Below are 27,431 nucleotides of genomic sequence, written 5' to 3'. Positions count from 1 at the left end.
TTTCTCCTTTTAATGAAAGTATTTTCATAGATGTGCACTTATGTATTTATTATTTTTCTCTTCATGAAATTGGTTCAGTTACACATTAATTACACACTGTACATAGTTAAATACAAAACAAAACTTTCAAATAATCTTTATTAAATGCATGTGCATAATTATGTATTTCACAAATGTGTGTTATTTTATTCAGCAATTGTCTATAGAATCACTTTAGGTTAATTATTGGCCGTTGAAAATGAGGAAAGAACAGTTTTGCGCATTTGACATTTATTTATTTATTTACTTTTATTTTGTATTCATCAACCAAACATTCTACTTATTGTAAGTGAAAAAATATAGGCAACATTTTCACATATATTATTATGAACAATTTGGTATTCACTTTATAAACTCATTGGCTCTTGAATGATATTTAAATGAATGAAAAGTCAAAGATGAGAATGAATTCTTGCGATTCAGCACTTTCCGGTCTAAGTGTGACGTCACGGGCTCCACGCCTCTTGTCCCTTCTGGGTTGCGTGGCGTCCCCAAGTGGTTCAAACCTGTACTGCAACACGCTCACTGGCTGCCGGAAGTTGAATTAGATTAAACGTGCAACTTCAAGATGACTAAGAATATGATCGCAACTTTAAATGTGTTTTTGTTGTATGTTTTATCTGAAATGGTTCAACATCAAAGTTGTGTGCTGCTAATCTTGCTTGGTGTTGCTGTGAGTTGAACCCTATGGCTTTGTTTTGGAACGTGACCGGAAGTAGCATCCTCTCTTCGAGGACTTGCTCTGCCGGTGAACGAGAAGAGAAAGAAGACAAGAAGAAGCGTGGATGAAACAAAAGCATGAAAAACAAGTTTACTTGACTTCGGTAAGACGCACAAGCTCACTCACGAACGAGCTCGGTCACTATCTCGTTTACCAAATAACGCAACCAATGGCTAACGGAACAAGTCGTCGTTCGAGTTCAGTGGGGACGACGCATCAGCTCGGTCCAGTTTGAAACGTCTTCCAGCTTGTCTTCTTTATTTACTTTTTAAACTTTTCAATCTGTTCGGGTTTTTTTTCGTTTTCTTTTGTTCCCTTCGCGCGCGCCTCGTTACCATGGAGACCTTCAGCCCCCAGACCCTCGAAACTCACTCACACACACACACACACACACACACACACACACACACACACACACACACACACACACACACACACACACAATTGACCAGTGCATGTACAAAATACCCGATTATTAATAAAGCCCATTTCTTTCCATCCAGTTGAGTTTATTGTCAACCTCTGCTTACTAGCGGTTTGGCACCCGCGGATTCGCAGACCCCCCCACACACACACACACACAATATTTTTCTATATATATTAGTTGTTTTTCCAGTTTAAAAAAACATTTTTTTAAATTAATTTCCCTCAGTTTTTCTTAGCAAATGTGTGGTGAATGTTTTTCAGTGTTTTGTGAAGAATTTTTCAAATTTCAATGGGGGGAGTTATACGTGGATTTTATCGATTTGCGGTCTGGTCTGGATCCCCCACAAATAGGAAGGGTTGATGTTTTCATACCATGACAGGGTTTGTCAGACATTTGGCATTTTTGATTGAGTGATCAAGAAAAAAAGTTTTTTTTCCAAAAGAAAAGCAAGAAGAAATGAAATGAAGAAAAAAGAGCAGATGATTGTCAGTCGATGACACGTGTTGCGTGATGATATCATGTTGCGCAATCTCACGACAGCGTGATGCGGCGGGCGGCATGGAGGAGGCGGAGCAAAGCGGCTACGTGGCCCAGCTGAAGGCGGAGTTTGACAGCTGTGACACGGCGTCCTCGGGCTTCCTGGGCCCGCAGGAAGTGACGGCGCTGTGCAGGAAGTTGCATCTGGACGCTCAACTGCCGCTCGTGCTGGACTCGCTGCTGGGAGGGGGAGGAGCCTACGCCAGGGTGAGCTCACGGGACAGCAGAGGTCGTGACCTCAGCTCACAGCTTTTGTGCTTACGTGTAGCAGGCCTGCAGCGACACTTTCCTTTCATCATCGCTTTATTATGTTTTCCCATTTGTTGGATGAATCGAACAAAAAAACGATTCCGACATCGTTACAGATTGATGATGCCGGAAATGCATCCTGGTTTGCTTCGTAACGTCCGTCAGAACATCGGCCGACATTTTTGAAAGTCAAAGCAGATGTTTGCAAATGTCCGAGACGATCGGTCCTGCTGGACGACAGAAAGTGGAGACGATTTCCTGTTGAAACGGAATCGATGATCAAAATGCTTGTCCATTAATTAAGGGATGACTCGTTAGTCAGGACGCGCTGACGGTCACGTGACTCGCGTGACGTGTGCTTCTGACCCTCAGGTCGACTTTGAGGCCTTCAAAGACAAATTTGTGGACGTTTTGTCTCGTTCGCTGGACTTGACATCCGATGACGACAGCAGCTACCTGCAGCCAGGTGAGGAGCGCTGAGGCTAATCGGTCACATGCCGGCTTTGTTGACGTCCTGCGTGTGCGTGCGTGTGCGTGCGTGTGCGTGCGTGTGCGTGCGTGTGTGCAGTTGTTGCCGACGAAGTGCAGCCAAAGTTCGTGATGGGCGAAAAGCGTTACGGACGCCGCTCGCGTCCCGACGTGACGCCGTCGCGACCGGCGCCGTCCACCGGCGGTGCCGCCCGCTCGTCGCCGGCGAGGGTCCGCGGGCCCAAAGTGCGCCGATCGACCTCACTGGACAGTGTGGAGGTGAGTCGTTGTCATGACAACACCCGCGGCGGCGTTCGGGCTTCGTGTGCGAATGCTGAGGTTAAAGATGGTGGCGCCTTGAGATGCCAGTTGAATTTGTCCCGCCATCATGCTTGTATCTCAAAACACTCGTATCTCAACCACAAAAAAGAGGAAAATAACAATATACTGGCACTTTAGTAACTTTTCTGTATTATTAAAATGAGCATTTAAAGACGACAAACCAACATTAAGTGCACAAACTCATTTTGTATTTTTTCACAAAAATCAACTCACAGAAAATGTGCACATTATTGATCGCTCCTCCATAACGTTCCATATCAGCAACAAAACATGCAACCAAGACATGTTTGCCATCTAGAGGTGAATGCTGATATTACAACTTGAGATGACAGTTGACCCCTGCGTACTCACAGTTCAGCAGCCGCGGATTGGCCTTTTTTTCTTCCCTTTCAATATTTTTCCATATTTGGGATTTTTGCAGGATGCCCCCGTTTCATATAAAACGCATGTTGAATGTTTTATCTGCATTTTATGAAGATTTTTGGGTCACTTGCTGATGTCATGTGCTGGCGTGCCTGCCTTGGCCACCAGGAGGCAGTATGAGACTGTAAAGTTGCGCAGGTGCAAAGGAAGAAGAATATTGTCAGTTTATTGTTGGCGATTTTCAAGCCAATAGAGGAAGTTCTTCCTTCTCCGAGATGGAGACCCGAGCAAAAGATCTGTTGACAAATCATCTCCTTCTGCTGTTTGACTCCAATTGTTGGACAGATTTTCTCAACTTGATATCACACGACGCACCAAAAATCTGGAAAAAAATTTGCCGCCTTTGAGACGTCGTTGAGAACGATGCGAGGAACGCCGGCGCCGGATGTTGACGGGCGGCCGCTCCAAATCAAAGCTTGCCATTTTTGTTGTTGCGCACGTGGCATTCCGTCCGTCCCACAGCAGATGTTTGTGTTTCGCCGCTGATTCCAGAAGGATCCTGGCCCAAAAAGATTTTGGCTTTGGGCGCTGCAGCCTTCCAGTCTTGGCAAGCCGTCCGCATCGGGTCCTTCGTCTCCGCATTCCTGCTGGAGTGCAAGTGAAGGCAGCGAAGCGAAAAATGGCGCCGCAACGTAAGGAGCGCTTGAAATGCGCCAATGCTTTTCACGGCCGCTGTTTGAAAAATGTTGCTCTCTTGTCTTCTGGAGGAGGATGTACTCCATGTCAGATTGTTTGTTTTGCCTTAAGTATCGATGGCTGCTATTGGCAGCCTTCCCAAGTACTCGATACATTGAAATAAGGCCGGTATCGGTTCATCCCTGTTATTCCGATACTTTAAGTGAGGAAAGAGGAAGAATTTTGCGATGGTGGCAACATGAGTTGAAAGTCTTGTGTTAGCATTGAAGCTAACACTGCTGTGGAGCCAGCATAGTAAAACACACGCACGCACATTGACACACTTTGTGGGAATGCACACAAGTGGCATTGCTTCTTTAAGCTTCTCGTGCGTGAGATCGTTGCCAACAACAAAACATTTTCACATCCAGCGCAAAACATTTGTCTGAAGTTGAGCAGCTTTCAAGTCCGCCGCTTGTGGTTTTCCCACCAACGAGCTGCTTTTCCACCTCAAATCACACACGCCACATTTGACACGCACGAATACGCTCGTGTTCAAAGTCAACTTTGCTTCAACTTGGGCTGCTTGTTATTACAAATGGCAGCACGTGACCAGCGCGCAATCAACACGTGATGGGAACATGAACATCCGTGAGCAACACATGGCGACGTGTCGGAAAGGCGACAAACACGTGACCATCAACGTGTGATGAGCACGCGACGCGCGTGACGCAGATGTTGCCTTTTGTGTGCAGAGCTTGAAGTGGGACGAGGAGGCAGCGCGGGGCAAGGACGCCGCCTGGGCGGACGCCGCCTGGGCGGACGCCAACCGGGCGGACGCCACCTGGGCGGACTTTCAGCCAAAAGGTATTTGAGATTGTTTTCACTTCTACTTTTGTCCGTGCTGGGAACTTTCACGTTCCTTCTTGTATCTTAATATTAAACTAACAGTCAGTAATGAGCAGAGGACTATGCGGAAGAAGGTCTAAACTATTCCAAATGCTTTCTACTCTTATACTGTCTTGGCGGGGGTGGCTCAGCCAAGCCCATGTGACACAACGGCCTGGCTCAAGTCACCTAACGAATCATCACGAGGCCTCATCTAACAGTGTGAAGGCTTCACATTAAAAAAAAAGTGACCATTGTTTTCGATTTTGTGTTTAGCATTAGCATCCATAAAAGCCCAAATGCACAAGAGCAAATTTGTGGGCCGCATGACGTCACCTCCCGACGCGTTGTCGCTGCTGCTTGTCGGTAGCGCATTGACCGACTTACGACATGCGTAAGTCCGTGCGTGCTGTCGCGTGGCGCCGGGCGTGACGTCACGCGGCCCCCAAATTGCGGCCTTCGGAGGGCGCCGCCTTGTGAATTTGGAGCCAGGCAGCGTGTTCACCTGCCGAATGTGCTCTGGTACGGCAGCTTCCCAGCATGAAGAGGAGGAGTCGGCATGCGATCGCCTGATTGGAGGACAGCCGTGCGCTCAGGTCAGGCTCCGCCCACCGGTAGACGTGGGTTTCTATTGGCTCCCGCTAACGTAGACACATTTCCCGATTGTTGCGATTCTGGCTTCCTGTTCCTGGCTAATGCTATGCTAACCTTTGACCCCTACAGGAGCACGGCGAGTTGGAGCAGTTCACACTTGCGCACTTCCAGAACCTTCTGTGTGGCTCCGCCCCCATCTGCTGCTCCACACCGCACAGGGTCAGACGCGTCGCCTCATCACAGGCTTGATTGACAGTTATTGATTTTGTTCATCTGTGGAGCTAAAAGTTGTGTGATGAAGAAAAGTCATCATCGTCATCATCATCATGTGTGAAGCAAGACAAGACGCGACAAACACACACAGGCACAAAAATGCGTCCTCGCCGCAAACATGACAGGAGAGGGCGCCATTTTGACACAGTTGAGTACAAATAGCAAGGTCAAAGGTCAAAGCAAAGGGTTCAAGTCCTCCTCAGCAAATGTGAGGTCAAAATTGACAAGGCACACCCAAAGGCGTCGTCCAATCAGAAGGCAGGGCCAATCGGGTGGGCGGGGCCTCATCTGCAGACTGAGCAGGCCAACGTGGGGCTGCTCAAACAAACGTCGGCGGCATGGCGGCTTGCGCTTTCTTAACGTGGGTCAGCAAGGCCAGATCTTCCTCCGCCCAGGTCAGCTGACCCGACGGCCGACCTTCTTAATCCGGGTCACGTGACCGCACGCACATAACAGCTCGTTAATCTTCAGTCACATGCCGCTGAGCTGAAAGGAGCGGTGGCCTTTTCTAACCGCCATGTTCCACATGCAGACGCCGGCGCCGCGGGAGGACGGGTCGCCGCTGCGCGCCTCGCCGGGTCCAAAAGTCCTGAGCCGGCTGGACGACGGTTCGGGATGCGCCAGCCCCGAGAGACTCGTGGCCCTCTGGACCGACGAGGGCGTACGCAACGCTCGGGACATCCTGCAGGTCAGTCTGCCACTTTGAGATACCGACAGCACCCCCCCCCCCCTCCAAAAAAAGGAGCCCCCACTTTCAAACTAAACAGAAAACTCTTGATTTTATTGAACAATAATTGATTTAAAATCAGCAAACTAGGTTGCCAATGAGAACAGCCTGCTAGCTTAATGCTAACAGGAAATGGAAAATGCCATTGGCATGCTAACATTAGCGTGGAAAGTGGTGATTTTCACAGGTGGCAAATTCAAGTCCAGAAAGTCAAAACCCTGCCACAGTTTGGCTTTAGCCCCAGGCGCTAGCTAGCTAGCTCCCTAGCTAGCTCCCATCGTGCTCGTTTACCTGCTAAAGCCAAACTGTGGCAGGCTTTTTACTTTCAGGTGCTAGCTAGCTCCCATGGTGCTCGTTTATCTGCTAGCTAGCTAGCATCAGGGGCTAAAATCAAGCTGTGGCAGGGTTTTTACTTTCTGGACCTGGATTTGCCACCTCTGGTGATTTCCTTCATTTCAGTGGGGAATTTGAGATACGAGTGTTTTGAGTTACAAGCGTGGCCCCAGGACAAATTCAACTCGAGTATCTCGAGTTGACGATTGTGCGAAAGGAAGAAATATTCTTTCATCCGGATCAGCAGCGAGTCTAGACGGGTTCAAAGTTGCATTTCCATAGTCGGCATTTTCCTTGGCGGAGGTCGCAGGAGTAGTTGAGTTGTTTGTGCAGACGCTGGACTTCTCCGCGGAGGAGCGCGTGAGTTTGTGCGAGCTGACGCTGGCCCTGGACAACGAACTCCTGGTCAGCGGCAACGCAATCCACCAGGTGGCGCTCATCTGCTACAAGAATGAAATCCAGCACCTGCGGTGAGTACGTCCGCCTCGTCGGCGCCGCCCCCTCCGGCCGGGCTTCACCGTCGCCGCGCTGACGTGCTTTCAGGGCGCGGTCGGAGCGGGCGCGCGGCGAGCGGGACAAGGCCAAGGCCGACCTGGAAAGGGCGGAGCTTCGGAACCTGCAGCTACTGCGCGAGGCGGACGAGCGGCTCGCCGGCATGGAGGCGCTCAACCGGACCAGGATCAGGTGACCTCGCTGATCGCCAGATGGCGCATATGCCGGACGGCAAATGGCCCCCGGACCGCACTTTGCCGTTGCCCGATGGGACGCCGGCCGGCTCCCTTGGCGGTGATTGGTCGCTGGCGCTTGATGCTGCTCTGTGATTGGCAGAGAGCTGGAGCGGGACTTCCGGGAGCGGTTGTCGGCGCAGCGCGGCCAAGCGGAGCAGGAGTGCGACGCCGTCGCGCAGCAGCTGGAACAAGAACGCGGAGAACTGCGACGGCAACTGAGTGTGTTGGAGGCGCGGGAGGCGGAGCTACGGGAGGAGCTTGGCGGCGCGGCGCAGGTGCGGCACCTCACCAAAAATATCAAGTCTTTGCCGTGCCGGATCGTGACTTATGAATCGTCACATTTTCAACCTTTTTCCACCTTTTTTTATTTTTCGTTTGACAATCCTACTTACGAGTGCATTTTTTTCACTTCTGAGTTATTTTCCTTTTTTGTATTTAGAGGCAAAATGTGAGTTTCGCGCGTGCGTGCCCGCTTCAGCTACGCGGACACTCAAATGAAAAGAAAGCAAATGGTTCGTTATGCCCTGACATGTGGGCAAGGAGAGCCACAGTCGCTTTTTAGCCCAGCCGGCTGAATCGGGCTCACTAGGCCACGCCCCTTTAAGGCACACCGACACATGAACTGCATGCGCGAGACATTGAGCTTTTTTTTTTCTTTTCTCATCTTGGTGACGTTATTTTTGCAAGCCATTGCATCCAAAAATGGCCAAAAGAACAAAAAGGAAAAAGAAAAGGAATCTGGTTTGTGCAAAGCATTTCTCTTCATTTTCATTTTCATTTCAAGACAATTAGAAGTTGAACCGCCATTTTTTTCGTCCTATTTTTGACTCCTCCCATTGTTTTCAAATGCTTCTCCTTCCACACAATTCATCATCATCATCATCATCATCATCATCATCATTCCAATTTCAACATATTGCGAGTATTTCCCCCCCATTCCAAATCTTGACCGTTTTCCCGCCATCCCTTCAAATGAGACAGAATTGTTTATCATTCATTTACTTTGAAATTGAAATCAGCTCATTGAATTGGAAACCATTTTCAGCCATTACAATATTCCTTCTCAATGAGACAATTGAACAAATCAGTTTCACATTCTTCCCATTTGAAATTGAAATCCTCCAATTCATCTTGGGAGCAATTTTCCCCATGGCGACATTTTGCACATATTAAAACTTCCTGATAGTCGTTAGGACAAACTCCTCCCACAACGCGGCTTGACCAATTGGAAGCATCTCGTGCTTCAAAGTTTTTCCCTCCAGCCTTCCCGTTGAATGTCCGCAAATGTGTTGCTTAGGAGACGGCCCGTCTGGAGGAGGAGCTTGCCGATGGGAAGCGCCGGCTGAGCGAGGCGGAAAGCGGCGCCCAACGTCTGCACGCCGACTTGAAGCAGCTGATGCAGCACAAGGTGATTTCACATCCGACGAGGAAGGTCAAGGACGGACGTGTTTTCGGATGTCTGCCGTACGGCGGGACGGTCGGCCGGCACGCCGCCCATGACGCCGGCAAGTGATGCGCTTTGGCGTCCCGAGCAAAAGAAATGCGACGCAAAACATATTTAGGGACGGAATCGCACTCGTCCATCTTGGCAGACGAAAGACGAGACTTTCACTAGGAATCGTTTTTTGTTTGTTTCTTGCTTCAGCAGGAGAAGACGAGCTTGGCTTCGCCAAAATCATCCATTTGGGATCGAAGTCGAAAAGGGACATTTTAAGAACAATCAAAACTTGGTTGACGTCCAAATAACAGTTGACGTTTGCAAGCGAAGCCTGTCGGGGCGTCGCGTCGCGTGCCGAATGTTGTCTGACTTTGCCAAGATTGGTTTTGTTTTCTCTTCAACTGAAAAACTGCGCTCGTCTCCGATCCGCAGTGACACAACGCCGCCATCTACTGGCACGTGTCTGTCAAGACGCTTACGTGGAAGCTTGAGCCTCGTAAAAATGAAACGTTCTTTTAGTCGGTGTCAGGAAAGGAAACGCTGAGCCAATTGCGAGCCTCCTCGCCGACGTCACGTGACGGACGGGAAAGACTTTTCTTTTTTTTTACAAGGACATGTTGATGGAAAAGCGCATACGGAATTTGTGAAATTGAAGGCGTCACCAAGCATTGGCCGTGGGAACGTCAAACAATCATTGAATAAGAATGCTTTGTTATTGTCGTAGAATTCATGGCTTGTTCCACAGCCGACTTCTTGCATTGACGTCTTCTTGACAAGAAGCGACACTCAACCCATCTTTCTTTGACACAAACGTCTTATTGGTGTGGTTTTCGGATACAGAGATGGCACTCAGCCAATATTCATACAACTAAAAAGATTCATATTGAATGAGTTGCTGGAGTTGAACCGCCTTCCAATATTGTACAAATTTTGCCCATCAGGAAATGTCGCCGCTTAATTTACAAACAAAAATGATAAAAAGGGAAAGTGAGTACAAATTAAGAGGAGCCGACATTTTGTCCAAAGCTAAATACAGAAACAAACAAAAAGAAAGCTCTGGATTGTAAAACAAAATCTTCTCAGTCTATTTATATTTTTCGAAAATGTAAAACAAAAAAAAAAGCACAATTACTGGCAAAAATATGCAGCACAAGTTGATGCTGTTGAATTATTTGATGGAATATTTACATTGAAAGCGTCTTATTTATTCGTGTTTTTGTGTTGATCAGCGGCAAGTATCGTAAGTTTGACTTCTTTCTGACACCTTTCGTTTCATTGTATTTTTTTTAAAGAATGAAATTCACGTTTTGAAGTGAATCGAATTGAAATTGATGATTGAGCCGCTTGGAAGCTCGAACGCGACGTGGCCGTCCTGCCTGGTGAGGTTGCAATTGGAGACACGGAGGTCACATGACCTCATCCGGGCGGTGTCGGGTGAGCTCTCATCAAAGATGGATGAGCGAGCGAGCGAGCGACCGAGCGACCGACCGAGCGAGCGAGCGACCGAGCGACCGACCGAGCGACCGACCGAGCGAGCGAGCGACCGACCGACCGACCGAGCGAGCGAGCGACCGAGCGAGCGAGCGAGCGACCGACCGAGCGCCCTTCGTCTGATTGACAGTTTGGCGGCTTCGCCGGCGCCGCGCTCAACCCCGAAGACAAACTGGAGCGACTCCTGGACGATTGCGAGCGGCGCTGCAGAGTAAGACGAGCTTTTCCTTTGATTTGCTGTCGCGTGACGCCGACGCGTGTCACGTGACCAGCCTGCTGACGCGAGCGTCCTTTGGTGATGCGTTCAGGAGCTCCGGGACCAAAACGACGAGCTGAGCTCCGAGTTGGAGATTCTAAAGAGGAGTTGCCGGAAGTCAGCTGGCGCCGCCACCGCCACCGCCGCCGCCGTCGCGCTCAGCTCCTCTGAAGCGCCGTCTGCCAGCGAGTCTGACTCTGGTGAGGTCACTTCCTGTCTGGTTGACCTTTCTTTGAAAGCGGCGCGACACGATTGCATGCGTGTCAGTCAGCGTGCAAAATGAAGTATGGCGTAGCTGGCGATGGGCCCAGACCAGAGGCGGAGCTTCCGGCGATATTGACGGAAGCTCCGCGTCTGGATGTCAACGTGGGCGTCGCCGGCTAACTCAAACCTTTCTTTTGTCAAACGAGCAACGATGCGGAAAAGAAAAAGTTTCTTCCAAACTTCCATAAAGGCATCGAATGGGAAATCATCGTCCAAACTTATCATCTGATCTTGTCAACATGAAACGACTGACGTGACGCGTGGCCGCCATCTTTGTCATTTTCAAATCAAACATGAGAATGAGCCTGGAAAATACTCCAGAAGGAAAAAATGGGAAAAACAAGAATTGCGCTCGGCAAGTGGACGTTTTTCAGGCGTTTCAAAGGTGAGCGTTTTGAGCAATGTTGTCCCCTTTGAGCTCATTGGTGGAGATTTTCAGCTGCAAGTGAGCAGCCAATCGGAGAAGAGCAAAGCACGAAGCACGCTCGCAAATTGGCAAAACGCGGCTTGACTCGGAATGTGACAAAGTTGCGTCATCACAAACTGGATTCCACTTCCTGCCCAGCCAGTCGGATGGGTTGCGCGTGCAAACGCACCCACGCAGACGCGGGTTTGGAAGATGGCCGTCAGTGAGCGAGCGTCGGTGCGACGCGTCTCTTTCCATGAAAACTGCTGGTCAACGCTTGTGCCTTTTGTCCATTTCAGACGAGGACGAGGACGACATGAAGCGTCGCTCGTCTTCTCCTGGCCGCGCCGCAAACCATCCGGACGACGCAAGTCAGTTCTTCACATTTACGGCTTTCGGCCGGCGACGCCATCTCCGGCCGAAAGCCGTAAACGGCGCTTGACTTTTGCCGTCGACAGCGGCGGCCGTCAGCATCGAGACGGAATTCGCGCTGGAGAAGCTGAAGGCCAAACACAAGCAGGAGATGCAGCAGATCCGCATCCAGATGGAGACGCAGGTGAGCCGGCGCGCTCTCGTCTCCGCCCGCCTCAATCTTCATCCTCGTCTTCCTCATCCTCAGGTCAACTACTACGAGCGCAGTCTGGACCGGATGAGGCGGAGCATGGACGTGGAACGCAAGGACATCGCGCAGGCCTTCAAGGTCGGCCGCCGTTCTGTGACACCTGACGCGACACCTGACGTGTGCTGGCGTCAGATGATGTCACGCGCGTGTCGCGTCACCTGTCACGCGACCTGTCACGCGATACGCCAGCTCACAAAAGTCATCACAGACGAGATCTTTTGATGCGACATCAACACTTGAAAACCACAAAAAGTTCGTTTGTTGTTGCTTCAAAAAAATGCAGCCATGAAGAGCTGGCAACAAAAGTGAGCGCACCTCTATGGGAAAAAAGTCATACAAAAGAAATTGAAGACAAGCAGATTACTGGAAGCGTGGTCTGATGAGACCGAGACGCATGGATTTGGTTGAGATGGTGTCAAGTGTGTGTGGCGGCAAGCAGGTGAGAAGCACGAAGTTGTCTTGCCGACGTCACGCACAGCAACAAAGCGTGAATGAAACGTGATGAAGCCCCTCCCACATGCTAATCAGCCCAAACACGATGCTCAAGACACAGACCTAAACCCTATTGAACATCTGCGGGCATCCTCAAACCAAAGTTCTGCGCAAGAGGGTTCCGGTGGCAACCTGTCAAGATCTGCTCAACTCCATGGCCGAGACCATTTGGACACTTTCCCGTCGGGGTGTACTCACTTTTGTTGCCAGGGCGTTAGCTAGTAATGGCTGTATTTGGAGTTGTTTTGAGGGAACAGCAAATGGAGACTTTCTTCAGCCGTGTCTCATGAAAAGTCCTTGACGTGTCCTTGACGTGTCCTTGACGTGTCCTTGACGTGTCCTTGGCGTGTCCTTGACGTGTCCTTGACGTTCCAGCTGGAAATCAGCGAGCTGGAGGATCAGAAAGCGGAGGCGGAGCGTCGGGCCAAGATTGCGAAGGAGGCGCTGGACAAACTTCACAATCAGCTCCAACACGGCGGCTGGTGGTCCGAGCAGGAGCGCAGGTGAGCCACAACAGCGTCTGCCGCCGGCGCCGCCGCATTTTTGGAGGCGTGGTCAGCAAGCCAGCGGCTTGGCTTCCCAGGATGCAGCGGGAGCGAGCCGACTCGGAGCAGAACTTCGCCCGGGAGATCGGAAACCTGGTCCAGAGGCTGAGCGCCGAAAAGGATCAGCTGGAGGCGGAGCTTAAGCTCAAGATGGACCAGGAAGTCATGATGGTCAGGTGGGTGATGATGTCATCGCACTTCACATTTCCCTCGTTTGTGTTTTACTTTTGTGTCTTTTTTTATTTTATTTTTTGATATGGCCTCGTTGAATGGGCTGAACTTGGCAAAATGACGTCGCCACTAAAACCTCCACCACAGAAAAACGCATCTTTTTTTGGTGACAAGTTGTAGCGGCCATTTTTTATGGGCGTGGCCTACTTGTTTGTGTTCGTCATGGCAGGAAGGACGGCAGCATGACGCTTCGCTCGCCGTGCTTTGTCCGCGTCCGAAAACCGCGACCAATCGTCACTTGTGAACTTCAACCTGCGAAAATGTGGACAAATTTTACTGACATTAAACGTGAGCCGAACGATCAGGAAGAGCCGCCGTCACCTCCACAACATGGAAAATCCTTTTGATGTTTTTTCCAGGTGGACGTGGACGCGCGTTCGAATTTTGTGATTGGTCGCAGTTTTCAGGCATTGAGTGACGCAGAAGCTTTTTTTTGACGGGTGGCGACCCGCGGCTCTTCAACGCTGAAGACACGGAGATGTCGTCCAGGCTGGCGACGCCCTCGCGACCGCGGCCGGCCAACGGTCCGTGTGAAATCGCGTTTTCAGAAAATGGAAAGCTGGTTTCATGATGGGAAAATGGGTGGAGACTTTTTGAGTGCCAAAGGTCACGTTGTGGCGTTGTGAGCAGGGAGGAGGCGGCGCGCCAGCTCTCGCACATGAGGCTGCATCGCCGCCTGCTGCACCTCCAGCGCTGGGACAAGAGGAGGTGGCTGGAGCAGGAGAAGAAGAAGAAGAAGAAGAAGAAGAAGAAGAAGAAGAAGAAGAAGAAGATGGAGGAGGAGGAAGGGAAGGCGAGGAAACTGGATGAGGAGGAACGTCTCCAGCGGGAAAAGACGAGGCTGGAGGAGGAGGTGCGTCTCGTGAGGGAGCGGCGGCGGGACACGCAGGCCCGCAGGTGGCGCGCTCAGCCACAGAAAGCGCTACAACACTCCGAGGGGGAGGGGCCACCGCAGGAGAACGTCTCCTCGCAAAACCGTGTCGTGGACCGGGAGGAGCCGGTCCGGCCGCGGAGACTCGAGGAGGTCCCGGGAGAAGCGATGGAGCGCAAAGAGCGAGCCCCCGGGCCAGACGGCTTCCAGGTGCAACTTGTGCGGGCGCGGGAGGCTCTGAAGCTGGAGCGCGGCACCGTCTGGCGGCTCGGCCGCAGGTTGGAGTGCGCCAAAGAGGAGCTCGTCCGCTTGAGGCTGGAGAGGCGTGGCTACATGAACATGGCCGACCAGCTCGCCGCTCAGATTGTGGAGATGGAAGAGGAGATGCGGGGACAAGCCCAACGCACGGAAGACTTTGAGCAGAAGATGAAGAAGCAACTTGTGGAGATGGAAAACCTGGTTCTGCTGCTCCAGGACCGGGACCGGAACCGGGACCAGAAGGCTCCTGCAAGGTTTGTGGAGCATGATGCCGCTCCCGCCGCCTGTAACCTCCATGATCGTGTGATCGCGCCAACGCCGTCCCACAATGCACATCATCATCATCATCATCATCATCATCATCATCATCATCATCATCATCATCATGACTAACCCAATCACCAGCATGGACGTCTTCCTCGCACACGCACACGCCGCTAATTTGTGTGTGCGTGTGCACGCAGGACCCACCTGGAGGAGGCGCAATCCGACAATGCCGCCCTGCAGGAGCGACTTTGTGTCCTGCAGCAGGAAGTTGACAAGTTGGATGAGGAGGTCGCCAACAAGAGGCCAGTGACCTCTGAACCTTAGCAGAAAGCTAACGGAACGCTAGCTAGCGGCGGGTCTTTGATTTGGTTGTTTCTTGTTCCAGGAGGAAGTTGGAGGAGATGGAGCAGCAGCGTGAGCGCAGCAAACAGGAAGTGGACAATCTACACCGGGAGGTGAGAACGTGCCACGATGACCTCTGACCCCCGACCGACCGTGACGCCTGACCTCTGTCAGATGGCGGCGTATCGACAGGAAGTGGTCAGCCTGAGCGGCAGGAACGCCCAGCTGAGCGCCGACAACGCCGATCTGAGCGCGCGTCTACGAGAGCGGCGGGACGGACGCGAGGATCGGGTGAAGAGGCCGACGCCCACTCGCTCGCTGGCTCGCGTGGCTTTCCGGGGTCTCGCATGTCATCTTCCCTGCCACTGTGCTCCCTTCAGGTGCGGCAACTGCAAGAGGAGGAGGCGGAGCTTCAACGGGAGCAGAGGCAGCGGCTAGAGGAGGAGCTTAGCGGCTGCAAGCGCAAGGTTGGCGTGGTGCTAAGCTAGCTTAGCGTAGGCGTAGCTACCAGGAATGCGAATACAGCGGCGCCCTGCGATTTGAGTTTCTCCAGATACGAGTTTTTTTGTTTTTTTTTGTGCTTTGGCTTGCAAGTATCAACTTGCGAGAGGAGCGCCATTTTGTTTGCATAGCGGCCGATTCAAGCTGCCATTGTCAGCTGAAGTTTAGTAAAGCCAAAAGAGCAGAACTGAAACTTGTCTTAAGAATGTCCCGCTAGTACTCTAATGCTAACATGTGATGGAAAATACCATTGACATGCTAACAGTTAGCATTGTTAGCAAATTTAAACAAAGACAGATCATTGTAATAATAATAATAATAATAATAACGCTCATGGGCATATATTCTTTATCCTCTGGTGGATCCTCGTTTGTTGTTGTGTCCGCATGCTTGCGTTATGCTGCCACCCGGTGGCGGGAACACCAGAAGGAACAATTGCAGCGTGAAATCAGGATGCTTGACGTCGCATTTCGTGATGTCACTTGATGTTAAGGACTGACATTTTCATGTTAGGGTTACATTTTTATTCACAGAAATGTTTGTTATTTTTCATCTTTGCATCTCGAGGGGGAAATTTGAGTTATGAGCGTGGTCTTGACACAAATTCAACTCGTATCTTAGAGCGCCATTGTGTGATGTCGTTATTACTCCAAATTGTCTCTTGATTAAGAATCGAGGGGAGGGGCTTCGTTTTGTCCAATGGAAAAAAAGAGTGCTTTGCCGCCCCCTATAAGCAATTGCGAAGCTTTTTGGTGGTTCGCGTCATCCAATCGGATGTTGTTCTGCACCGCAGCTGAGTCAGGCGGAGGCGGAGCTTAGCACGGCGGCGGCTGAGAGGCAGATGATGGAGGCGGAGCTCCGGAGCGAAGCGGTGCTTGGCGACCACGAGGTAAGTCACGTGACACGGATGAAAGTCAGTCGCACGACGCCTTCAACCTTTTCACCGTGTAGGCGGGGCATCTGCAGCTCAGTCACGCCCAGGAAGTGTCCGACCTGCACAGGAAGTTACGAGATTGGCACAGGAAGGTGAGGACGCCTCAAAGGCACGGCGCGCTGTGATTGGCTGTTGGCGGACTCGGATGTGTTTGTCTGGTTTGGTGGCAGGCGGAGGAGGCGGAGTCCAACAACAGGAAGTTGATGAAGGACAGCGAGGAGAAAGACCAGCACAACCAGCAACTACTCGAGCAGGTGCGAGTGCGTGTGTGTGTGTGTGTGTGCGTAGACCTAATGCGCGCTCGCGTGTGTTCAGGTGCAGCAGCTGCTGGACGATCAGCAAAAGATGAGCACGCAAGTGACGCACACGCGTATGGCCAGGACGCAGGCCGAGGGGCAGGTCGACCAACCTTCATCATCATCATCATCATCATTGCTGCCGTTGCCATGGTAACCCCTCCCCACTCCTCGCGCAGGCTGACGCAGCGCTCGCTTTGCTGCGTCAAGAAGGGGCGGGGCTCAGGGAGAGGGCGGAGCAGCTGCTGGCTCAGCTGCAGGAGAAGCAGAGGCGGAGTCTGCAGATGGAGGAGGACCTTCAGCTTCGTGCTCGCCAGAACTCCGCCCACATCAATCTCAAGGAGGTGAGCGCTTTGTGCAGATGTTAGCTAGCCACGTGCTAACTAACAAGTGGCTAAATGGTAGCTAAGTCGTTTAGCTGCATGCTAACTAGCAGGTTTGCTAATTAGCCAGTAAGTGCTATCTAGTAAGTTAATGGAAAAACATTCTGCTGATTTTCTTCTGCTCTGCGGCAGCTTAGTGCTCGCCAGATCATTTTTGCGGCTCAAGTCAGGGCCGGATTTGGCCAGCGCCATCGTTTTGTCCCGCCTTTACGCACGTGCCGTCCCGTCAGCAAGACAATTGTTTGTGCCATGTCAATCACACAATTGTCATACCACTAATCTAACTGGCAGCAGGCGTGTTCTTGTCCTACCGGAACTGAAACTACTTCCTGCTTCCGTGTCTAAGAATCGTGGGAAATGTAGTCCTACCAGCCTAACGCTGCAGTCGCCGGTCAGACCCAACGCAAGCTGAACTTTTCTGCCGGCATATTTCCAATGTTACAATGCCAGGTAAACGGCGCAGCCAGTAGCTGTGAAAAAGGTTGCAGAACGGTGCGTGCATTGACTTGTTTAGCGTTGGCGAACAGTCAACCAAGATAGCATTAGCTAAAGCATAACACAACCACCGATTAGCTAGCGATTACATTTCTTATAAATGCTGACAATTGATTGTATATTTGATGTTCAGCAAAATGGTGGTGCCCCGCCCCTTTTTAATGGTAAAATCCACAGTAGCTTTTGCATTGTGTTGCGTTCAGGAGCAGCACGAAAAGGCGCTGGCGGCGGCGCAGCAGAAGACGCAGGAAGTGGAAGTCAAGCTGAAGGCTTCTCGCGCCGTCCTGCACGAGAAGGTCCAGCAGCTCCAACAGCAGGTCAGTCGCTCGCGTTTCCAGCGCGACGTGACGAGTCGTTGAGAAATTTAAAAAAAAAAAAAGGAAAATCTTCCAGAAGGGGGAGGAGGCATTCGTGCCATTCAAGTCAAGTTCTTTCCAGCACTTGATGTGGTTTGAAATCGTTGTGACGTGTCCGCTCTGAGCATTTTAGCCCATACCAACTTATTATATATATATATATATATATATATATATATTATACAAGATTTTGAAGTGAAACTTGTCAGCCAATGGGAGAAGGGCTTGCCAGAGTAGCGGAACGAATGGAGCACAGGCTGCACTTCTCTGGAACATTTTCAACTTCAACCCACAAATATGTGGAAAGGCTTCCATGTGTCAAGTGTTGTTTCACTCGAGGTGGGCGCGTCCGTTACTCGGCAATCGTCATGTTTCAAGCCCGAGCGCCTTGTAATCATCAATCCGTCATTCGGCGATGAGTGTCCGCCGTTGACAGGTTGCCAAATTTATTGACGAAAATTCCCTTCTGGCAAGTTTCCCATCAATTGTCAAGAAAAAATGGCTGTCTGTCATTGACGGACGTTCACGGTCCGTTTACTGTCAAGTCAGCCATGATCCTTTTCCCTTCAAAATAAAACTGTCAGCCGACAGGAAGTTAGAAAATAAAAGGCGTCCTTTACGCTGGCCTTCACCTCCAATATTGATCTTTTCCTTTTGTAACGGCTCATTCGCACGGTGACGGCGCGTCAAGCCGGATGACCAAAGGACGATTTTGGACGGCTCGCCGAAGCGTGAAGGCGCCCGTGTCTTAACGAAGGCGCGTTGTGCTCTGGCCCGCCCGCAGATGGCGAAGAACGTCAAGTCGAGCGTGATGTTGAAGGAGCTTTACGTGGAGAACTCGCGGCTGATGAAAACGCTGCAGCTGACCGAGCGGCGCCTTCAAAACCACCACCAGGACAAAATGCTGCTGGACGAGAAGGTCGCCGCCCTCAACCGGCTGCTCGGGGACGTCGTGCCGGCCGCGCTGCACACGTAGACGACGCGCACGTGACACTTTTTCATATCCAAATGAGCCTTTTTGTAGTTTCATCTCCACTCTGGACGTCGCGTTCCATGAAAAGGACGTTTTTCGCGTCACTTTGACAATCGTGTTTCAATAAAAGATGTTTTTAGCAGCAGTGCGTCTTCGTCGAGTAACACGCGTGACGTCACGTGACAAAGCCCCCCCCACGCCATCCACAATATTCTTGTCATTCCGGACTTTTCCAGAATTTCACATTTGGCAGACAAAAATGCCCAAGATGACATTGAACACGTAAACGAAAAATTCCACATCTTTGTCATTGCAAATTCACAATTTTCGGCTCGTTCCAATCAGCTGCAAATATTCCACGTTTCAATTCACACGCCATTTTGGTGGCAGATTCCAAACTCCTTGCACCAATCATGTGACATCATCAAAGAGTTAACATCAATTTGCTTGTTTAATGTGAAACTTGAACAAACACGTGCACGTCAAACGTCCCGCTGGCGAGCAACCGACAGTTTGCGGGTCGACGCCCCATCTGGGCCCACAAGATGAACGCGGCCAGCCGGCGCCCCGACGTCGAGTCAGGAGACGACGTGCTCCAGGACGCCTTGACGAATCAGGTGCTCGCACGTCCAGCGTGGCAGGAAGTGCTGCGGACACACGTGTGGCATCATGTGACTTTCACTTCCTGCTGTCGCCTTCACAGAAAGAAAACAAAAGTTGCCGCCTGACCTGACTGTTTTTCTTGAGGAGGACGAGCGTCCCGTCGTCCATCTCCAGCTCGCCGTGGTCCTTCACGCACCTCACCTGACCGCCCAGGAAAATGTCAACCGCGCTTGCGCAACAGCTGACAGGTAACGTGCTTGCGTGCCAACCTGGATGTAAAGACTCTTGGGCGGTTTCATGTCCTGCGTGACGTCCAGACCGCCGCCTCCGCCCAGCGAGCGCATGAAGGACGCCAGAGACTTTTTGTAGCGCGCGAACCACTGCAGCTGCGCACACCAAAAGCAAAAGTCAGCCAAGGCGGCGCCGGTCCGAAAGCGTCGCTCGCCGGTCCGGAAGCGTCGCTCGCCGGCCCGAAGGCGTCGCTCGCCGGCCCGAAAGCGTCGTCGCTCGCCGGCCCGAAAGCGTCGTCGCTCGCCGGCCCGAAAGCGTCGTCGCTCGCCGGCCCGAAAGCGTCGTCGCTCGCCGGCCCGAAAGCGTCGTCGCTCGCCGGCCATCTCACCGGCCATCTCACCTCCTCGGCGCTCATGTGGAAGCGCACGTTGGCGGGAAGCACGCTGCCGTATTCCCAGCGCAGAGCTCGGATCCTCAGCAGCCGGTCGTACCTGAGAGCGACAGCAACATTTCCAAACACATTTGGCTACTTTTCACATTTGTTTAGAAACGTTGAAAAAAAGCACCTTCCCACCACAAATTGTGTTTTCTGCTGCAGCAATCCAATCAATCATTTCACCAATTGATCAGATCGGCAAATGAAAAATCATTTTGCATTCCAAATATATACATTTGCTAGGCTGCTTCAGGTTAGTCACTGACATGTTATTTGATTTTTGCCACGAATTGATGATTCACTTCCTGGTTTGAAATGAGTCACGCGAACAAACAAGTGTGAGCGTCACCAGCAGACGCGTGGGCTGATGGCGCAGGTTTGCTTACAGGTAAGCGCCGACGCAGCGTTGGTTCCTCAGCAGGCAGCAGTGACGCAATCGGATGGAGGGAAGCAAGTCGGCTCTCTGCTCACTTTTGGTCTCGTTTCTGAAAGGCAAACGCAAACTGCTCCGTCACGCCGGTCACGCCACTCGCCCGCCGTCACCCCGGCCGGCCGAGACGCACACGTCCGTCTGGTTGTGCTCGTAAAGCGCCTCCATCTCCTGCAGCACCTGCCGGACGCCGTCCTCCTGCGCACGCACACACACAGTAATAGTGTGAGTCCACCATATACGACGATATCAATTCGTATAACGCCAAATACTACCGACTTGATGTAAATGACTCCAAAATGTACCCAAGTACACTAAAATAAATAAAAACATTTGAGTGGACTTAAATTGAAGATGTGCTTAAGTGCAACATGTTTAAAATGTGTCCAACTGCCTTCATTTTCCAGGCAATGAAGGGAAAAACCCCAAAAGGACACAATCGTTGTGTAACGGATGGAAATGTCCCCATTTTAAAATCCCAATACTTGTTACATGTAATAAAGTTTTATTAAGATCTGACTCGCGTGGGGAATATCTTGCTTCTCCCAGTCTGTGGTGGAAGGTTACCAATTACCCTTTGTCAATCAAGAGCACAACTTATTTTTGTCTCATTTCGCGGAGTTGGGGGGGATCGGGCTACGTCAGCCAAGACGTATTTGTGGGTGATGACGTCATCTTACAAGGTGACAAATGAAGGTCACATGCAAATCATTCAAGCGGCGACTGGTGCGATCGTCGACAGGCAAGAAAAGCGCGAGAAGCTCGCGAGCGCTTTTGTTTTCTCACGTTGAAGGCAGGAAGTTGTCCGTCGTTCATCCGTTGAAGCTCGCGAATCAGCTCGACGGCTTTCTCGCAAAACATCCTGACGAGCACAACAAAAGACAAGACAAGCAAAAAGAGACAAAAATGAAGAAAGAAAAAAGAACGACTGCGTCACAGGAGCGTTGGACGGCAATGGACGCCGACTTGACGCTGGCGCCAAAACGAGGACTTCCGGGTGGTAGTGTCACGTGACGCGCCGGTGGCCGCTTGGGGACAAACTTTCTCATCCGTTTTTGCATCTTGCGGAATTCTCCTCCGGACGCAACCGTCATCCAGGATGCTGCCGAGCAACTTTTCTTTGACGGTTTCGTAACTCGGGTGAGATTTGAACGCGTCCAACACATTCGACCAATGAAACGCGGCAGCTTTCATAATATGCACACACAATAGAAAAAACACGACTGTTAGCATCGCAGCGGGTTTTCCTTCATTTGCCTTCTTACAACTTCAAGGGATTTAGCTTCCATGCTAGCAAGAAGCGTGTCGATTGTGTTTCATTCTACACTTGACTTTCCAAATGTCAGAAAAGTCAACTTGAGCTCGTCATTCTTCCGAGTCGACGTGCTTCGATGTACGTGCACTCGTATTTTGGGTGCTTGAACAATATTGCCTCCATTCGTGTGCGGTCATTTGAGAGCGTCAACTCGTGTGACGATGTTGTTAATGTGGGCTCAGCGCATTGAGCACAAGAAGGACTCGTGAAATAATCATGAGCTGCGGCGCAGGTTACACTGGAAGATGGAGACCTGACAATGACAGCAGTAGAAAGAGTCTGACGTAAACACATGTTGATGATTTCGTGATATTGATTAATCATCCCATTTATCCGAGTCAATGTCAAATGAAACGTGCATTGGTAGAGGCGTTTCCACGAACGAGATGGCCCTGAAGGCCTCTTGCTGTTATGTGCTCGTTGTTCCCACGTTCCCCGGAGACGGTGAATGCAGCACGGCGGCGGGGTCACGCGGTGCGAATCTGTGGCGCGATTGGTTGTCGCTCATCCTCTCTTCACTTGGGGCTCCATCGGCCCGCCGCCCGGATTCCGTCGCCCGGATTCGTCGCCCGGCCGAGACGCTCGTCGCCCGGCGTCCGTCAGCCGCCCGGCGTCCCGCCCTCCTCCCTCAGCGTCTGATGCTCACTTTGCAGACATGCGGAAGCGGAGAACGTCGACGACCGTCGAGCAAGAGGAGCGCGACGACGCGCTGGAGGACGAAGAGTCATCGCGGCCCGTGACGGATTCGACGCACCCCGGCGACGACATGAGGACCTTCGCGGGTTCACGCAGGTTCTTCCCACCGCCGTTTTTTTTTCTTTCCCTTCCGCACTCAGCGGATGCTTGCAGGCTTGCTTCGCCCTGATTTCATCTTCCAATTGTGAAACAAATGCTTGTGTAAAGGTCACGCAAGAAAAAGAAGTACTTTTGATCCTAATAGTCATAAGAATGAGATGAATCCGAGGTGCTTCTGATGTGTGTGAAACATTTGCACGCAGTGTGTCTGCGTGCCGGTCGGACTGGTTTGTTTGTTTGGCGACTCAGCAGGTCGGACCTGCCGGCAGCCCGACTCGGCAGGCGACTTCGTCATCGCGCTCGACACCTTTCACGGACGCCAGCGTCACGTGACTACTTCAATGACACGCGATCAAGCTTATTAAGTGTGAACAAAAATAAGGTTTTATCCCTAAACAGCAAATTTAATATGATCAGAAAAAGGCCGAATAATTGAACTACAAATTGACCGTCGATGAATGCACAACCGGTAAATTATGAAGTGACGGTAACGTCGGCTCAACTGTCTACTTTTAAATGTTCTCTTCCAAACGTTTGCAGTCTGCCGCTAATTGGATTTAGCGTGTGCGCGTTGCAGGCGTCGCATGTCAGGGTGATGACGTCATTGATCAGCTGACCAGCGGATATCAGTGGACAGTTGCTCAAAATTTGGAGTTTGCTTTCTCAACTCATCTTTGGCCGATGAAATGAATGCAAATGACATCCGCGTCTTTTAAGAAGCAAAGTAAAGTACGTATCATGAAAGGGAATGAAGAAGTCCAGAGTTTTGAATGCTGCTCCTTGTGATGTGCCTGCTTTGGCCACCGGGGGGGCAGTATGAGACAGTCCTGCAACCAACCGTGTACTTCTTCTACTGCAAGTCACTCAATTAAGTTGCAGTAATATTTCTTGATATTCCTAAACAATACAAGTCCATTTCTTCTGCCACGATTAATGCTAGTTGTTAGCATATCAATGGTGTTTCGCATAATGTGTTAGCATGAAGCTAGCAGGTCGTTCTTCAGGTTTTGGAGTAAACTTGAGTGTCCTCAAACGGCCCGAAGGCTCGTTTGGATCAATTGTTGATGTCGAGGCGCCGCCCGCCGCACTTGTTTTGTCCGACCGCTTGCGGTGTTGGCTGCCGTTGACATGACCCTTGACCTTGCAGGGGTGGCGCCATGTCCAAGGCGCGTTGTGCGGCCCGCTGGCTGCTGCTGGTCTACGTGTGCGTGCCCTTCGTCGTCAAGATGTGCCCGTCCATCCAGGCCAAACTCGTCTTCCTCAACTTCGGTAAGTCTGCCGTGTGCCTCGTCGTATCGGTTCATGCCGGGTCACGCCCTGCCCTGTGCCCCCCCCCCCATCCCCATCCCAGTGAGGTTCCCCTTCTTCCTTGACCTCAAACGACCTTCAGACGTCGGCCTCAACCACACGTTCAACTTTTACCTGCAGCCGCAAGAAACGCTCAACATCGGAGTGTGGTATGAGCGCGCACACACACACACACACACACATGTTGGGTTTACATATTTAGTGGGGACATCTCATTGCCATAATGCATATCCTAGACCCTTACCCTAACCTCAACTATAACCCAATTCAAACCTAAACTCTAAAAACAAGTTTTAACCCTCAAAAAGAGGTTTGGACTCATGAGGACCACCGAAATGTCCCCACAAGGACACAATGATAGTAAAAACGGGGATGTGATATAGACCTGCGCACACACACACACATTGCATGATGAGGTCACGCTTGCTGTGTGTGTGTGTGTGTGTGTGTGTGTGTGTGTGTGTGCGTGTGTGTGTGTGTGTGTGTGTGTGTGTGTGTGTCAGGCACACGGTTCCTGCCGAAATGTGGAGAGAAGCCAAAGGCAAAAGTCAAGAATGGTTTGAATCGACACTAAGCTCCGCCCACCCAGCCGTCCTCTATCTCCATGGAAACACAGGGACCAGGTCTCTCACACACACACACACACACACACTCCTGTTTGTGTGCCATGCGAAGACCTGATGTCAATGTTTGCGTGCGTGCGCAGGGGCGGCGACCACCGAGTTGAGCTGTACAAGGTAAGACCGCCGTCATCCGGGATGGCTTTTGACCAGTTGACGGATGAGCCTGTCTTCTTTCAGGTCCTCAGCTCGTCAGGCTACCACGTGCTGGCCTTCGACTACCGAGGTGAGCCGGGGCCCTTTTTTTTTTTTTTTTCCCTGGCGCCGCCGGGGGCCTGACGGCGGGCGTTTTTGCGCAGGCTGGGGGGCGACTCGGACGGCTCGCCGTCGGAGGGCGGGATGACGGCCGACGCGCTCTCCGTGTACCGCTGGCTGAAGGAGAGGCGGGGCCAAGGTCAAGTGTACATCTGGGGCCATTCGCTGGGAACGGGGTAAAGCAACGTGCTCGGACTCCTGGCGCCCGCCCCCTCCTCACCTCTCAAGGCTTTTGTGTTTCAGCGTCGCCACCAACCTGGCCAGGCGGCTGTGCGACGCAGGTAACGCACGCACGCAAAGCCACATGTGAGCCGGTCAAGTTGAGATTGTCGCTGACGATGCTTCAAGTCCAACTTGAAGTTTCATTTTCATCTCGGAACCCGCGTGCACGTGCGCGGGTTCCAAGATGGCCTCGTGCCAAACTTGATGTCAAAAAGGAGTTTCAGTGACTCTTTCAATTTCAATGAAATTTGATATCAGTTGAACTGCAAACCTGCATTTTTTTTCATTTAATGATAACTTATTACAATCAAATCATTTTTTTAACACCATCGCTTTCCTTTCTACAGTTTTCATTTGTTGCTTGAAATTGTCACCTGAGCAAAATACGTTTGTGACAAATTTCGATTTAAATAAGTTGTAAATCATTTTGAGAGGGTCCAATACAATTTCAAAGAGTGTTCAAGTGCAGCAGCCGCAAGTCATATTGTTGACATTCCTGCAGAAGTTATGATGCTTTACAAAAATCCTTCCACAAGCTCTTTTTTAAAATCTCTTGTTTTGACGCCTCAACGATGCCAGTTTTTTGTGTTTGCGTTTGCAGGAAGTCCTCCGGACGCTTTGATCCTGGAGAGTCCGTTCACCAACATCCGCGAGGAGGCCAGGAGTCACCCCTTCGCCACGGTAAACGGCAGCGTCGCGCCCGCCGCGGCCCGTGCGCGAACTCGCCAGGCGCTCACGCCAGCGTCCGCCTTGTCCTCGCCAGGTGTACAGGCACCTGCCCGGCTTTGATTGGTTCTTCTTGGACGCCATCACCGCCAACGACATCCGCTTCGCCAACGATGACAAGTCAGTCAACTTTGACCTTTTATCACAATCAAGCAATCAATCCAAATAGTCACTGTTTAGGGATTAGTTGCTGATGAATTGACAAATTGGCTTCAGTCCCCAAACGTACTCAAGACCTTTTCCTTGATGTGAGCGACATCTAGAGGACGTGAGAGGAAGTACAGCTGACGTCACGGGTGGGCTTTGTTTTCTTTGGTTCAGCGTGAATCACATCCGCTGCCCCGTGTTGATTCTCCATGCCGAGGACGACCACGTGGTTCCTTTCCACCTGGGCAAGAAGGTAGGAGAGCGAGCGACTGGCGCCCACTCAAGCAACCGTCCCGTGTCCGACCGTCCCGTGTCCAACGTCCTCAGCTGTACGAGACTGCCGCCAACTCCCGCAGCCTGAGCGGCCACAAAGTTCAGTTCGTGGCCTTCCCCTCGTCGCTGGCCTACAGGCACAAGTTCATCTACAGCAGCCCCCGCCTGCCCCGCATTCTCAGGTACAAGCCGCTGCCGCTTCCTCCCACGCGACCTTACAATTTGGAGGGGGAGGGGGCATTTTTAGTATTTAATTAATAAATAAAAATAACCTAATTATACATTTTGTTTTACATTTAATAATGAAAATAATTAATGTTATTTAATACATTTAGATTATTTTCATTAATATCAACCAATAAATTTGCTTTGAAAAAATCATTAAAAAGATTTTTTTTGTAATAGAAATGGTACGAGCCCCCAAACCCTCCCCTCAAAATGAATGCAGAATATTCTGGAATTGTGACTATGTGGTAACAAACCAACAACATTGCCGTTGTTTTCCAGTCAGTTCATTGATGAACAAAGTTCAAGAAAATGAACTTGCCAAAGAAAAGCATTTTAGTGCGTGCGTTTTCAACATGGCGGCCTCACGCACAAGTCCGCGGCCTCGCCACGAACCCGAATCCCAATGAAAACAGCAAACATGCAAATTGCTGCAGGATTCATCAATTGATGCATGCACGTTTATTTGATCCAATTTGTCACATTCAAGCGTACAATTTGTTGCATTCAACCTTTTTTGTCTTGCAGGGATTTCCTGGCCACGCCTCCTCCCCGCAACGAGTGACCCCGCCCCCCTACCTCCACAGTCTGTTGCACTGTTCCCAACAGTTGGCGTTGGCGGTCGGATGCCGACGGCGGCGACGGCGTGTTTGATTGCGACGACGTCTCGCGAGTGTTGCACTTTTGAATGCCCAATTCAAAGTTTGTTGTTTTTCAATGCAAGCGGCTTGGACTACATGACCCACAATGCACCTGTCCGCAACATCTGTGGCCGCCTTTGCTTTTGCTTCAGGTTGTCCTTTTGCATGGTCACATTTTCAGCAATTCAGATGATTGAATTAGAATTAAATGTGCTGGAGTGGAATGTTTTGGGGTTTCTTTTCTCCCGCAAAGCCCCGATAGGACTCCTCCCGCTTGATGGCGGTTGCCGTCTGCGATGGCTTTGGGATTTCCGCCACAACTTTACGGCCACGGGCGGCTGCGTTGGACCACCTCAATGTTGGAGGCGTCTCAAAACTTTTAGGGAGGATTGCAGTATTTTGCTGACCTTTGAAGTAGA

At 51.0% G+C, this 27,431-nt stretch overlaps 3 protein-coding genes across 7 annotated transcripts; 2 read left to right on the top strand and 1 right to left on the bottom strand.

The window, feature by feature from the left end:
- Positions 1-122: 122 nt before the first annotated feature.
- On the top strand, positions 123-18,927 carry ninl (ninein-like). Of its 5 annotated transcripts, none has more exons than XM_077582328.1 (31): positions 123-863; positions 1,728-1,931; positions 2,346-2,439; positions 2,542-2,720; positions 4,577-4,688; positions 5,241-5,305; positions 5,433-5,522; positions 6,109-6,264; positions 6,970-7,106; positions 7,180-7,320; positions 7,465-7,639; positions 8,662-8,772; positions 10,424-10,504; positions 10,602-10,749; positions 11,519-11,590; positions 11,678-11,775; positions 11,839-11,919; positions 12,709-12,836; positions 12,917-13,054; positions 13,740-14,492; positions 14,703-14,807; positions 14,891-14,960; positions 15,022-15,138; positions 15,228-15,314; positions 16,142-16,237; positions 16,315-16,374; positions 16,453-16,536; positions 16,598-16,681; positions 16,758-16,922; positions 17,660-17,773; positions 18,597-18,927. In XM_077582328.1, the coding sequence occupies exons 1-31, from the start codon at positions 825-827 to the stop codon at positions 18,786-18,788; spliced, it is 4,176 nt and encodes a 1,391-aa protein (XP_077438454.1). In that variant the 5' UTR covers positions 123-824; the 3' UTR covers positions 18,789-18,927. The 5 variants fall into 5 exon arrangements, with proteins under 5 accessions (XP_077438454.1, XP_077438452.1, XP_077438456.1 ...); XM_077582326.1 differs by having other exon boundaries at positions 16,300-16,374; XM_077582330.1 differs by lacking the exon at positions 13,740-14,492 and having other exon boundaries at positions 16,300-16,374.
- A 290-nt stretch (positions 18,928-19,217) lies between these two features.
- On the bottom strand, positions 19,218-22,195 carry gins1 (GINS complex subunit 1 (Psf1 homolog)). Its single transcript, XM_077582334.1, has 7 exons — positions 21,272-22,195; positions 20,619-20,683; positions 20,442-20,540; positions 20,020-20,110; positions 19,658-19,774; positions 19,515-19,589; positions 19,218-19,432 (listed from the first exon to the last, which is right to left on the bottom strand). Exons 1-7 carry the CDS (start codon positions 21,344-21,346, stop codon positions 19,364-19,366), a joined length of 591 nt encoding a protein of 196 aa, XP_077438460.1. The 5' UTR covers positions 21,347-22,195; the 3' UTR covers positions 19,218-19,363.
- Positions 21,740-27,236, top strand: abhd12 (abhydrolase domain containing 12, lysophospholipase). The gene is made up of 13 exons (XM_077582336.1): positions 21,740-22,592; positions 23,743-23,864; positions 23,947-24,052; positions 24,407-24,526; positions 24,610-24,640; positions 24,704-24,753; positions 24,823-24,954; positions 25,022-25,059; positions 25,602-25,681; positions 25,764-25,846; positions 26,048-26,126; positions 26,201-26,328; positions 26,900-27,236. The coding sequence occupies exons 1-13, from the start codon at positions 22,249-22,251 to the stop codon at positions 26,934-26,936; spliced, it is 1,350 nt and encodes a 449-aa protein (XP_077438462.1). The 5' UTR covers positions 21,740-22,248; the 3' UTR covers positions 26,937-27,236.
- Positions 27,237-27,431: the final 195 nt, after the last annotated feature.

This window comes from Vanacampus margaritifer, chromosome 12 (genome assembly GCF_051991255.1).
Source record: "Vanacampus margaritifer isolate UIUO_Vmar chromosome 12, RoL_Vmar_1.0, whole genome shotgun sequence".
In the NCBI taxonomy this organism is placed as follows: Eukaryota; Metazoa; Chordata; class Actinopteri; order Syngnathiformes; family Syngnathidae; genus Vanacampus; species Vanacampus margaritifer.
The sequence above is the reverse complement of the archived record's forward strand: the minus strand, read 5'-3'. Positions and strand labels throughout refer to the sequence as shown.

Bases quoted from the DNA above. Each gene is read 5' to 3' on its own strand.
- ninl (XM_077582326.1), top strand. From the start codon at position 825: ATGAAACAAAAGCATGAAAAACAAGTTTACTTGACTTCG. The intron at 4,689-5,240 runs GTATTTGAGATT...CTGGTACGGCAG, and splicing joins GGCGGACTTTCAGCCAAAAG to CTTCCCAGCATGAAGAGGAG. The intron at 5,306-5,432 runs GTCAGGCTCCGC...TGACCCCTACAG, and splicing joins GAGGACAGCCGTGCGCTCAG to GAGCACGGCGAGTTGGAGCA.
- gins1 (XM_077582334.1), bottom strand. From the start codon at position 21,346: ATGTTTTGCGAGAAAGCCGTCGAGCTGATTCGCGAGCTTCAACGGATG. The intron at 20,684-21,271 runs GTGAGAAAACAA...GTGCGTGCGCAG, and splicing joins GACAACTTCCTGCCTTCAAC to GAGGACGGCGTCCGGCAGGT. The intron at 20,541-20,618 runs GTGCGTCTCGGC...TTTGCCTTTCAG, and splicing joins GAGCACAACCAGACGGACGT to AAACGAGACCAAAAGTGAGC.
- abhd12 (XM_077582336.1), top strand. From the start codon at position 22,249: ATGCAGCACGGCGGCGGGGTCACGCGGTGCGAATCTGTGGCGCGATTG. The intron at 22,593-23,742 runs GTTCTTCCCACC...TTGACCTTGCAG, and splicing joins ACCTTCGCGGGTTCACGCAG to GGGTGGCGCCATGTCCAAGG. The intron at 26,127-26,200 runs GTAGGAGAGCGA...CAACGTCCTCAG, and splicing joins CTTTCCACCTGGGCAAGAAG to CTGTACGAGACTGCCGCCAA.